Source organism: Euprymna scolopes, chromosome 32, assembly GCF_053919585.1.
Source record: "Euprymna scolopes isolate OS-2025 chromosome 32, ASM5391958v1, whole genome shotgun sequence".
Lineage (NCBI taxonomy): Eukaryota > Metazoa > Mollusca > Cephalopoda > Sepiida > Sepiolidae > Euprymna > Euprymna scolopes.
In genome coordinates this window covers 49,900,304-49,912,803 of record NC_136513.1, presented here as the reverse complement: position 1 = coordinate 49,912,803, position 12,500 = coordinate 49,900,304, and the positions used below count along the sequence as shown (strand labels likewise).

At 33.0% G+C, this 12,500-nt stretch overlaps 1 protein-coding gene and 1 long non-coding RNA gene across 4 annotated transcripts in view; one reads left to right on the top strand and one right to left on the bottom strand.

The window, feature by feature from the left end:
* Nucleotides 1-12,500, bottom strand: part of LOC145256346 (uncharacterized) — a 259,093-nt gene that overhangs the window by 231,099 nt on the left and 15,494 nt on the right. The gene's annotated exons all lie outside the window — the stretch shown is intronic.
* The window catches only part of LOC145256345 (uncharacterized), a 70,586-nt gene that overhangs the window by 55,092 nt on the left and 2,994 nt on the right, over nucleotides 1-12,500 (top strand). For all 3 annotated transcript variants that reach the window (XM_080115131.1, XM_080115132.1, XM_080115130.1), the window contains exons 4-9: nucleotides 19-198; nucleotides 3,120-3,251; nucleotides 5,736-5,840; nucleotides 9,166-9,335; nucleotides 10,079-10,191; nucleotides 11,108-11,475. In XM_080115131.1, coding sequence (XP_079971257.1) covers nucleotides 19-198; nucleotides 3,120-3,251; nucleotides 5,736-5,840; nucleotides 9,166-9,335; nucleotides 10,079-10,191; nucleotides 11,108-11,475 — 1,068 coding nt within the window. The remainder of the gene's footprint in view (nucleotides 1-18; nucleotides 199-3,119; nucleotides 3,252-5,735; nucleotides 5,841-9,165; nucleotides 9,336-10,078; nucleotides 10,192-11,107; nucleotides 11,476-12,500) is intronic.

The window sequence follows — 12,500 nt, the reverse complement described above, 5'->3', positions numbered from 1 at the left end:
TTATTTTTTTAATGGTAGATGATGAAGAATGCTGTGGCAAGAACCTGTATAACAAGAAGAAAGAACACTGTTGTCCAATAGAGAAGGGTGTGTCGATCAGCTACCAGATTTATGAAATCTCACCTGAAATTCCAAAATGTCCGATCGTGTTATGTAATAACGCGGTGTTCAACCTCCAAAAATACCTTTGCTGCGATGGTAAGTTAGCTTTTTTTCGTTTCTCAACAACATCCCATTTTTAGAACGTTTCTTGGTGACAATTGGGGCTATCGAACACAGTGTTTGTTCATTTATTTATTTTTTTTTAACAAAGGGCTATCAAGGCCCGGAGGCCATTCGAGGATAAGGGTTAACGTGTGTATTGTAGTCATTGTGACAGTTGCATAATAATCGTTTGTATAAGTAATTTGGTAATTAGATCATTTACGAAGACGACTGAACAAGAATTTGTTTACGTTAGACTTGAAGATAATGATATTTTAGTCAACTGGAAAGCAGATCAGTGGAACAGAGTTCCACAGGCGAGCAGTTCATGAATAAGAAAACTTGTATCTGGTAGGGGTGAGACGATTCTAATATTTTTCCAGATTCTGATACAATTACCGATTCTGATACTTTTAAATTTTCTAAATATGGAGTAGACTTTTATGTGTGTGTGTGTGTGTGTGTGTGTGTGTGTGTGTGTGTGTGTGTGTGTGAAAGAGAGAGAGAGAGAGGGAGGGGGCGGGGTTAAATTACTGCAAAAATCCATGTAATATGTGCATATATTTTCACAAACGTAGAAATACACTTGTGGGCGTGACCTATAGATGTTAGTGTTATTGGTAGTTTAAAATCAATAAATATTGATCATTTCAGCATTAATATGAGTCGAAGAAAAGAAAATTTTAAACAAAAACAAAGAAATAAAAACAATAATAGCATTGGAAAATAGGCACAATTTTTTCCGATTTTAATAGCCCCCAAAGTTCTGATTTTTTCTTTTTGTTCCTAATTCCGATTAATCGTCCCAACACTATTATCTAGCATTGCTGTCATGGTCAGACGATTATATAGGGACTCTACTAGCTTAGCAAGCAAGACAGGCGATTTATTAAGTCGTGCTAATTACACAATATTTCCTAATTTAAAGCATGTTGTCTGCCAAGCACCAACATCTGTCCCATCACCGAAATGTTGCATCCCTGTGCCTATTTTGCAAGTATTTTACTGGAATGTGATCTGATGAACTCGTAGCACTTTTGTCCTCACAACGTACATACTCCAGACTAACCTGACAAGTAGCAAAATCTCACCCCTTCACTGTTGATGTTCCTAGATGCTGAAAAGCCTTCTACTCTAATAGTTCCTTTCCTTGGACAGCTAGACTTTAAAATCTCCTCCCTGTTCCCTGCTTCCCTAGCTGTACTGCACAAGTTTAAATGTAATGTAAACAGATATTTTGCTACTCAAATCCCCACAGTCCCTTGCTAGACACAATCCCAAATAACAGTCCCTTACATTCAAATGATAATATCTTTTGATTTGAGTGAAAAAGAGTAAAAATAATAAAAGAAAAACGCAATGAGTTTTAATGTAATAGATGAAACAGCAAATGTCTTTCTATTAAGGCTGAAAAACCATTCAAGGATAAATTTTAAATAGATTGTCGGTTGGTCATAAGCAACACTTTGTGAGGATTGAGAACGCTTAGTGAAAACAATTCAGCGAGAATTTGTTAACATTAGATTTGAAAGGAACTATGTTGTAGTCAGCTGGAAAGCATTTCCATGGTATTGTGTTCTACATATAAGAAGTTCTTGGAAAAAAAACTCTGTTCATAAAAATTCCATTTAGTTTTAAGGCACACAGAGTACGAAGAGAAAATTCTTTGCTCTTTGGCTGGCATTGATCTTCCTTTTCCCCCTGTTAAGTCATGTGCTCAGCGTAGGGACCACATGAAGGTTGCCAACATCCCAAATGAAAGCTTTTCAGTATTTATTCTCAATAAACAAATTCATAATAGATTCGATAATATTTAGTAGGCATTCAAATTTTCACTCGTAACATTCAAACATTTACCAATAAACATTCAAATTCTGTTATTTGTGTAGTTTACAGACAGTGCTAAAATAATAAAATTATCATTTAGAAAGCCATTCTTAACATGAGGGAGGGGGCCATTTTTAACTTAACAATTTAATAATCAAAAGATACCGTAAAAATTGAATTAAATTTGAAAATCCTATCTAAAAAATAGCACTCCATAAACTGCACAAGCATTCAACTTCTTAGCAGTAAGCATAAAAGCTCTCATCAGTAAGGATTTAAACCCTTACTAGTAAACATTCAAACATTAAGCATTTAAAATCCCACTAGTAAGCATTCAAGCTTCACCAGTAAGAATTCAGACTCTTATCAGTAAGCATTCAAACTCTCACTAGTAAGCATTCAGACTCTTACCAGTAAACATTTGGACTTTTACCAGTAAGCATTCATACTTTTACCAGTAAGTATTCAAGTTCTCGCTAGTAAGCATTCAAGCTTCGCCAGTAAGCATTCAGACTCTTGCCAATAAACATTCAACTGCTTACCAACAAGCATTCAAGCTTTTACCAGTAAGCATTCAGATTCTTACTAGTAAACATTAATTTTATTACCAATAAGAACTCAATCTCTCACTAACAAGCATTCAAGCTTCACTGCTAAGAATTCAGCATTCAGTCTCTCACTAACAAGCATTCATGCTTCACTGCTAAGAATTCAGACTCTTACTAGTAAGCACTCAGACTCTAATCTGTAAGCATTCAAACTTTCACCGATAAGCATTTAGACTCTTACCAGTAAACATACAGACTAAACATTCAACCACTTACCAAGGAGCATTCAAGCTCTCACCATTAAGCATTCAGATTCTTACCAGTAAACATTCCATCTCTTACCAATAAGCATTCAAACTCTCACTAGTAATCATTCAAACTTTTAAGAGTAAGAATTCAAAATCAGTAAAGATTCCAACCCATCTTTATGTTTTGTACTCTAAACTATGATTAACGAATAGCGACAATGCAACTATGTGCGCCTCTGTAAAAATGTGGCCATTCTAAAATGTAAAACTAATCAGAATTTTATTTTTGCAGATGAACTGGTGCCTGCAATTGCTAACCATTCTTGCTGTGGGAGCAGATCCTTTGATTTGAACACTCAAGTTTGCTGCGATGGAGTGAGACACTATAAACAGCCAGGAATGCGAAAATGTTGTGGAAAGAAATGTAAGTATTGAACTATTTAAATGTTTTTTTTTTTTTAAAACGCTTTCGCAATAAAAATAAGGTATATTGCCACTTGGTATAAGAGGTCTACTATTTGGGATCGTTTCTAACATCGAACTGTAGGGAGTTGAGCAGCGAAATATCTGTTCGCATTACATTTAAACTTCTGCATGTTATTACAGTCAGGGAAGCAGGAAACAGTGACAGAATTTCAAAAATATAGCAGTCCGATGAAAAAAACCATTACAGTAGAATACTTTCCGGCATCTAGAGACCTCAGCAGTGAAAGGGTGGGATTTTACTGTGTGTCAGGTTAATTGGGAATATGTACATCAAGGGGGTGCAAGAGTTCATCAGAACACATTCCATTAAAGTACTCGCAAAACAGGCACAGAGCTGCAACCTTGCGGTGATAGGACAGAGATGATCGTGGTGTGGTTGCCTTTTAAAGAATACTGCCTATAATGTGGTGTGGGAATTGGTCAAAGGGATGTATAATACATCTTATACATCTGACTCACTGACGCCATCCCAAATCACAATACCAGTGTAAAATACAACACGACCAATACCACTAGACTCTTTTGAAAATGACACTTTATTGGTTTGGATGCAATTTTTAAAAGCACTGAGAAGGAATTCAGCTGCTAGTTGGTGACCCCAATCGAACACAAAAGAGATTGTAGAACTGTAATCTTCTTAGAAAGCCTGATGAATTCTTTCTTTGAATTAAACACAAAGCATAGCTTATGTTGCATACACATAATTATACCACTATGTGGTTTGTTCCTTGTTAATGGAGACAGAGATGGCTTTGTTGTTGGGTTCGAATCCTATGAAAGGTGGCAATTATAACTTCCTGCATTGATGATTTTGAAAGAATGAAACACTAGTGTATGTAGGTAAGAAAATAATTATTCATAAAAATGTAATTGTTCGTATGTTACTAATAGGAAATCTAAAAAACTAATTTGCTGATTGAATTGAAATTTTGCTATAGCATTTTAATCGGATACATGCATGTTTTTATCTATCACTTTTTAATTATAACATTCCAAGAAATTTTATTTAATAAATTATTTGGTTTTCTTTGTAACGAACTGGTCATTTTATTATAAGGGAATTAATCACCGGTCATATGATGACCTTAGTTCTTCAACCTTTCTCCCCTCCCATTTACTTTGTTGTTAGTACTAGACGTTTTCTGCAGGTTTATTGTTTGGTTGTATAAATACTCTCGAACCCTTCTCGAACCCTATATATAAGGGACTAAATTCAGTAATCACTTTTATGTCACTGAATATAAACAGAAGTTAACAGTTTTAAATAAGCAGAAAGTTTTCACAAATAAACAAATAAATAATATAATTTAAGAGTTTTAAATAAAAATAATTTCACCCATTTTGAAAGCAAAACTTTTTTCACTAATAAACAATAAACAGAACTTTCTTTAAATGGGTGAAATTATTTTGATTTAAAACTCTTAACAAATACTATTTATTTGCTTATTTGTGAAATTGATAGAGTTTGCCAAATATCGTACATCCAAAATATTGTGCAATTTTGCACAATTATGCATATAAGAAACATGCACTTTCCCTTTTTTCTTGTTTTGTTTTTTGTTTAAACATACTGAGCCACAGCAATGCGTTGCCTGGCACAGCTAGTTATATATATATATATATATATATATATATATATATATATAGTCTGTTTATTATACAAACATTTTTGGTTACATATGTGCATGCATGTTTCAGTGGAATCTCAATTCAAGGATAACACCTCATCCGACCAAAAAAATCGATTCTTTTTTGGTTTGATGAGCATTTTAATTGCATATAAACATGCACACACACACACACACACACACACACACACACACACACACACACACACACACACACACACACACACACACACACACACACACACACACACATATATATAAATATATATACACACATAAAGGAATAGCAGTATAGTTACATTCCAAGATTCAAATGTTTATTCTTCATGCAAAACAGTTCCTCCAACTTATACAAATTTCGGTACATTTTTTACATATCCGTTTCGTTATACAGAAACAAACGGTTATTTTTATGTCAATCCAGTCTCATTTCTTGTACATACTCTTCAGAAAAAATAGAAATTCTTTGCTTAAATAGAGGAAAAAATGCATGACAATATAATGCTGCAAGAAGAAAATAGTTCATAGAATACTCAACATCGGGCGTTTATTTCGGCAGCCATATATATGTGCAAGCTGTTGAGTTTCATTTCAATAACAAAAAAATCTATTATGATTTTATTTTTATTATTATAAAATTTGTTTTTATATAGGGGAATGTCCATACTTTTTTCCCATAAGCGCCTTACACGTGTTTCGTTTGTATATATCCCATGTTACCATCACACAACTCATCAGAGTCAAACCAATATTAAATATAAATATATATATATATATATCTTCAATTGAAACAGATATGAATGAAGATGAGAAATGCTGTGGAGGGGAAGTACTACAGGCTAATGAAAAGTGCTGCAACAAAAGATCGTATAATTCAAGTCTGTCTTTATGTACAGCAGGTAAGTAATGCACATATATAAAACACATATTATTCATAATTCTTTACAATATAACACAATACAACACCATACAACACCATACACTATAACATGATACACTATAACATCATACAACACAACATCATATAATAGAATACCATACAATACAATACAACATAGCACAAAACCATACAATATAACACCAACACAACACAATGTAACACAATGCAATACAATACAACACAATACAATGCAATATAATATAATAAAATACAATACAATACAATATAATACAACACCATAAATACAATACCATACAATACAATGCAACGTAGCATAAAACAATACCATGCAATACAACACACCACAACACAATACAATATAATACAACACAATACAATACAACACAATATAATATAAGACAATACAACACAATATAATACAACACCATACAATAAGTACAACACAATACATCACCATACAACACAACACAATACAACACACCACATTGTTCTGGGGTAGTTAACACCTCTATATCCATGGACAATATGGATTTGTCTGGATTATATAATGCCAGAAATTTCCACCTTCAAGCAGAGAGTACACTCGTAGTTTAACCTCTTGCAGTAAACCCCAGGACTCTTTCACCTTATAATTGTGACCCCTTAAACCGGACCACAACAAATACAATACAACACAACACAATACAACACAACACAATACAACACAATACAACACAACACAATACCACACAATACAATACAACACAACACAATACAACACAATACAACACAACACAACACAATACAACACAACACAACACAACACAATACAATACAATACAACACAACACAACACAATACAACACAATACAACACAACACAATACAACATGATATATGCAAGTAAGTAATAAAACACATGTAATTATTTACAATCACACTGCCATAAAAAAAATTTATTAATTCAATTCAAAACCAACTTATTATTACATGTAACTATCTATTTTACTCAGCTAGAATGGAGAAACATGGGTTAATGCCTCTCTTGAATAGTTTAAGCGAAAGTAACTGCACACTGATTTACGCTTCCAAACATATGGCACCTCGTATTTTCAAACAGTTACCCATCTGGTACTGACCAGGCTTTACTTTGCTCAACTTTTTGTATAACCTAACAGAAACAAGTAATCCAATGTGATACAGTATACCCCAAAGACCATTTCTGTAATGATCTTGTATATGAGGTGCCTTCAATAAGTTTCCAGACTTTTTTTTTTATGTGCACTTTTATTGATAGTACACACACGAAACTCTAGTCTTCTTCAAAGTAATCTCCTCTGGCTGCAATGCACTTGTTGTATCATTCAAATAAATTCTGGAAGGCCTCATGGAAGTCATTTTGTGTAAGCATGTTGATGACCCTTGTCACAGCCTCTTTCATCTCCTCAATTGTCTCATAACGACAGCCTCTTAGGTTTCCTTGAGCTTAGGGAATAACCAAAAGTCACAGAGAGCAAGGTCTAGACTATAGTGAAGGTGAGGAACTGTCTTGATACCATTTTGTCATTTAATCTGTGACAAGGATGGAGCATCCTTGGGACAAATCTTCCACATCTTCAGTTCTTCATAAATAATTGTGTACAGTTCCCACACTGACATCAAACTGTGCTATTATTGTCTCTATAAACACACGACAGTCCTTATCCATGAAATTCTTTATTTGGCCAATCAACTCTGGTGTTCTGACTTCTGTACTCCTCCCACACCTCATCATCCCTCACAGACTTTATGCCTTCCTTGAATCTCTTATGCCACTCAAAATCTAATGCTCAATTCATGCAAGATGCAAAGAATTTTGAAGCATTCCATACGTTTTTGTGGTATTTTTCTTCAAGTTTAAAACATAATTTTATTGCATATTGTTCTTCACGTCCAGATTGCATTTTTGAAATTCATTACTTCTGACAATCAGGCTTTAGTAGGATGTATTCCAATTCCTGCTGTAGCTGTTCATTTGAATCTGAAATAATAAAAATTGACCAGTCATCTCATAAGATACATAGCAATAGAACACTGAGTTTTCTAGAGTCTACAACAATTTTAAATGTTTTCAAGAGTCTACGACAATTTTAAATGTTTTCAAGAGTCTACAACAATTTTAAATGCTTTCAAGAGTCTACGACAATTTTAAATGTTTTCAAGAGTCTACGACAATTTTAAATGTTTTCAAGAGTCTACGACAATTTTAAATGTTTTCAAGAGTCTACGACAATTTTAAATGCTTTCAAGAGTCTACGACAATTTTAAATGTTTTCAAGAGTCTACGACAATTTTAAATGTTTTCAAGAGTCTACGACAATTTTAAATGTTTTCAAGAGTCTACAACAATTTTAAATGCTTTCAAGAGTCTACGACAATTTTAAATGTTTTCAAGAGTCTACGACAATTTTAAATGTTTTCAAGAGTCTACGACAATTTTAAATGTTTTCAAGAGTCTACGACAATTTTAAATGCTTTCAAGAGTCTACGACAATTTTAAATGTTTTCAAGAGTCTACGACAATTTTAAATGTTTTCAAGAGTCTACGACAATTTTAAATGCTTTCAAGAGTCTACGACAATTTTAAATGCTTTCAAGAGTCTACGACAATTTTAAATGCTTTCAAGAGTCTACGACAATTTTAAATGCTTTCAAGAGTCTACGACAATTTTAAATGCTTTCAAGAGTCTACGACAATTTTAAATGTTTTCAAGAGTCTACAACAATTTTAAATGCTTTCAAGAGTCTACGACAATTTTAAATGTTTTCAAGAGTCTACGACAATTTTAAATGTTTTCAAGAGTCTACGACAATTTTAAATGCTTTCAAGAGTCTACGACAATTTTAAATGTTTTCAAGAGTCTACAACAATTTTAAATGTTTTCAAGAGTCTACAACAATTTTAAATGTTTTCAAGAGTCTACGACAATTTTAAATGTTTTCAAGAGTCTACGACAATTTTAAATGTTTTCAAGAGTCTACGACAATTTTAAATGCTTTCAAGAGTCTACGACAATTTTAAATGTTTTCAAGAGTCTACAACAATTTTAAATGCTTTCAAGAGTCTACAACAATTTTAAATGTTTTCAAGAGTCTACGACAATTTTAAATGCTTTCAAGAGTCTACGACAATTTTAAATGTTTTCAAGAGTCTACGACAATTTTAAATGTTTTCAAGAGTCTACGACAATTCAAAATGTCTGCACAAAAAGTCTGGAAACTTATTGAAGGCAACTCGTATTATGCTGTTATGTAAATTGTCTAATTTATTATTTATGTATTGTTTCCTTGATTTTTCTTTGAAAGATTCTGAAATTGTTCCAATTGGCACTCCATTGTGCAACGATATGAAATACGATCCAGACAAAGAGATTTGCTGCGGATTTTTCAAAATGATTAAACAAAACCCAAACGACAATTCTTGCTGTAAACCGAAGGGTCACAGACTGGGAGTGACATACAACAATAAAAACATGGTAAGTAAATTTAAAAAATATGCAGTTGTCTGTGTTTATGTGGGTTATATGTGCAGGTAAAAATCCAAAACTACAAAACAAAAATCCACAAATCTGGTATATTTTTTACCAGCGTTGGTCTGAATAAATAATATCTAAAATTTAGAAAAAAAACCCCAAGCTAAACAAACAATTCTTTGACCGTAAAGTGGCGAAGGTTTCGTTGGGGGGGGGGTCTGGTTTCTAGTTATTTGATTGGCCAAGTTAAGTGACTTTTTTCAAATAGTTTTTTCCTGCGTGTTGTTTTATTAGCAGAGTAATCAATAAAAACGTTGAGAGAGAGAGAGAGAGAGAGAGAGAGAGAGAGAGAGAGAGAGAGAGAGAGAGATGGAGGAGTATGAGGAGAGAAGATTTACCTGATATTTGTTTACATCGAACTTGAATACGCTCCTGTAACAGAGATTTACCTAGTATTTGTTTGCATCAAACTTGAATACGACCATGTAACAGAAATTTACCTGGTATTTGTTTATATCAAACCTGAATACGACCATGTAAGAGAGATTTACCTAGTATTTGTTTACATCAAACTTGAATACACCCCTGTAACAGAGATTTACCTAGTATTTGCTTACATCGAACTTGAATACAACCATTTAACATAGAGATTTACCTATTATTTGTTTACATCAAACTTGAACACTGCTATATAATTAAGAGATTTACCTTGTTTATTATATGTATTTTTCACCATTTTTCTGCAGACTTGTCGTGGTGGAAGGCTGTACAGCACAGTTAAATGCGATTTCCATCCCAAACCCGACGAATACACATGTTGCAATGGTTTTGTATACAATCAACCAGCGAAAAACTCTGTGTAAGTAAATAACAGTTGTGTAGTTAATTACACTAGAACGTCGCTTAGCGAACATCGTACTACAAAAAAAAAAAAAAAAAAAATGTTCCATTTACAGAAAAGACAGCGTTAAAGAGATTTTTAATTGGACGATGATTCCCCCTCCTCTATCCGAGAGGATTGGAATCAGTGGTTGGAATGGGCAGAAAATTACTTCAATGAAATTGATTATACGAAAAGACGGCTCAACAAATATTACATTAGAATTGAAGAAGACCATGTTGTAGTTGGTTGGGAAGCAAACACGTGGTATCTTGTCTCACACATGAGATGTTCTAAGCAAGAAACATTTCATATAAAAGTTTCGTTTGTTAAAAACTGATATTTCTTTAAAAGATACCCCAAAATGGTATTTCAAATTAAAGTGGGACAGATGCTTAGAAATTGTACATCAAATTGAAACGGGACGGATGTTCGGAAATTGTATTTCAAATTTAAACGGAACAGATGTCTGAAAATATTATTTCAAATTTAAACGGAACAGATGTCTGAAAATATTATTTCAAACACAAGTCTTTAATATTAAAAAAAAAAACAAAAAACATATAGAACTTGAAGCATAAAAACTTTTTCCAAAACTGGATTCAGCATTAAATAATCTGAAAAGAATTGATATGCCGTAAAACAAAACCAATAAACTAAACATCCTGAATAAATATTTGAAGATATAAATAACTTGATACATACACACATAAAAAAATGTTACGTTAACACGTTATAAATACATGCATACCCACTTAAAAAAAAATGACACGATATAAATAAGTGCATGCACACTTAAAAAAATGACACGATTAAATTACGTGCACACACGCTTGGAGTTTTTCTCATGATTTTATTAAAAGTGATATCTTTTTTCTTTTCGTATTTTTAACAGTTGCTGCGATGGCAGAGCAGAATGGTTCCAGCCAGGGTCAAATCAAGAATCTTGTCGCACCCCGTTGTGCGACAACATGTGGTTCGATGACAATGAATACGATTGCTGTGATGACAAGCTGATCAACCCGAACAAGTACAGATGTATCGAAGGGAAAGCTTACAAATATTGGTCATCAGGCGACAATAATTTCTCGGATTTACGCCCCTGTGGGAGCTACGCCATTACAAAGACTACCAACTGTTGTGCGAATATAATGCCCTACAGAAGCACTGTCTACAAATGTCCGTTCAGTAACTTTGGCGATCAAAAACCGATCAAACCAAAAAATTTCCCGTTTTGGCCAATCATCAAATGCCGTTCAAAAAGTACGTACATTTCTTGTCCCCCCCCCCCATACAATTTACAACGTTTTTTTTTTTTTATAAATTAATTTTTTTTTTTTAGTGTTGGGACGATTAATCGGTATCGGGAATCGGAAAAAATCGAAAAATCGGAACTTTTTAGAGTATCGAAATCGATATCAGAATCGAGAAATTTTGTGTTTATTTTCCAATGCTAAAAACGATTCTTTTAATTGTTTTTTTTTGTCTTTATTAAAAACTTAATTTTCCATTACTGTTACAAACGGTTAAATACATATTTATAGATTTTGAACAACCAGTATAACTAAAATCTATAGACCTTCCCCCTACCAATAAGTGTGTTTTTACGTTTCCGAAAATATATGTACACATTACATGGATATTTACCGTAATCCCCCACCCTCGGAAATAAACAACTCTTTAGCTAAATATTTAAAGAATCCAAGAATTTAAGAAGAATCGAATCCGTAACTGTATCGGAATTGAAAATTAAAAACAGAATCGGTAATTGTATAGGAATCAGGAAAAATATTGGAATCGTCTCATCACTAGTTTTGTTATTACAAAAATGTTCACCACTCATGACGGTTAGATGCCACTTGAAGACAAAGCGATACTTATGCAGAATAAGGACCATGCTATTGTCGGAATCTTCCGGGCAGCTTACATAAAATGTCGAAAGGTGCTGAAACGCAGAGCCAATGTAACGAAGCATTTATTTGCTATCATTGGCTTATATATATATTTATTCATTAAACCTACAATGATTTTTTTTTGCTTTGAATTTTAATCTCCTTAAAATTTCATAAAAAATTGTCTAATAATTATTCACTGTAATATCTTTGAAACAACAAAAAAGTAATATTGTTTCCATTTTTTTCAATTAATTTTTCATTGAAGTAATTGTTATGAAAACAGGATGAGAGATTCCGTCTAGTAATCTTTTATTCAATTAAGAATCTTGCTACTCGTCTATTTGACAGGCGGAATTGCACATCTTTTATAGCTTTTATAGCTTTTATAGCTAA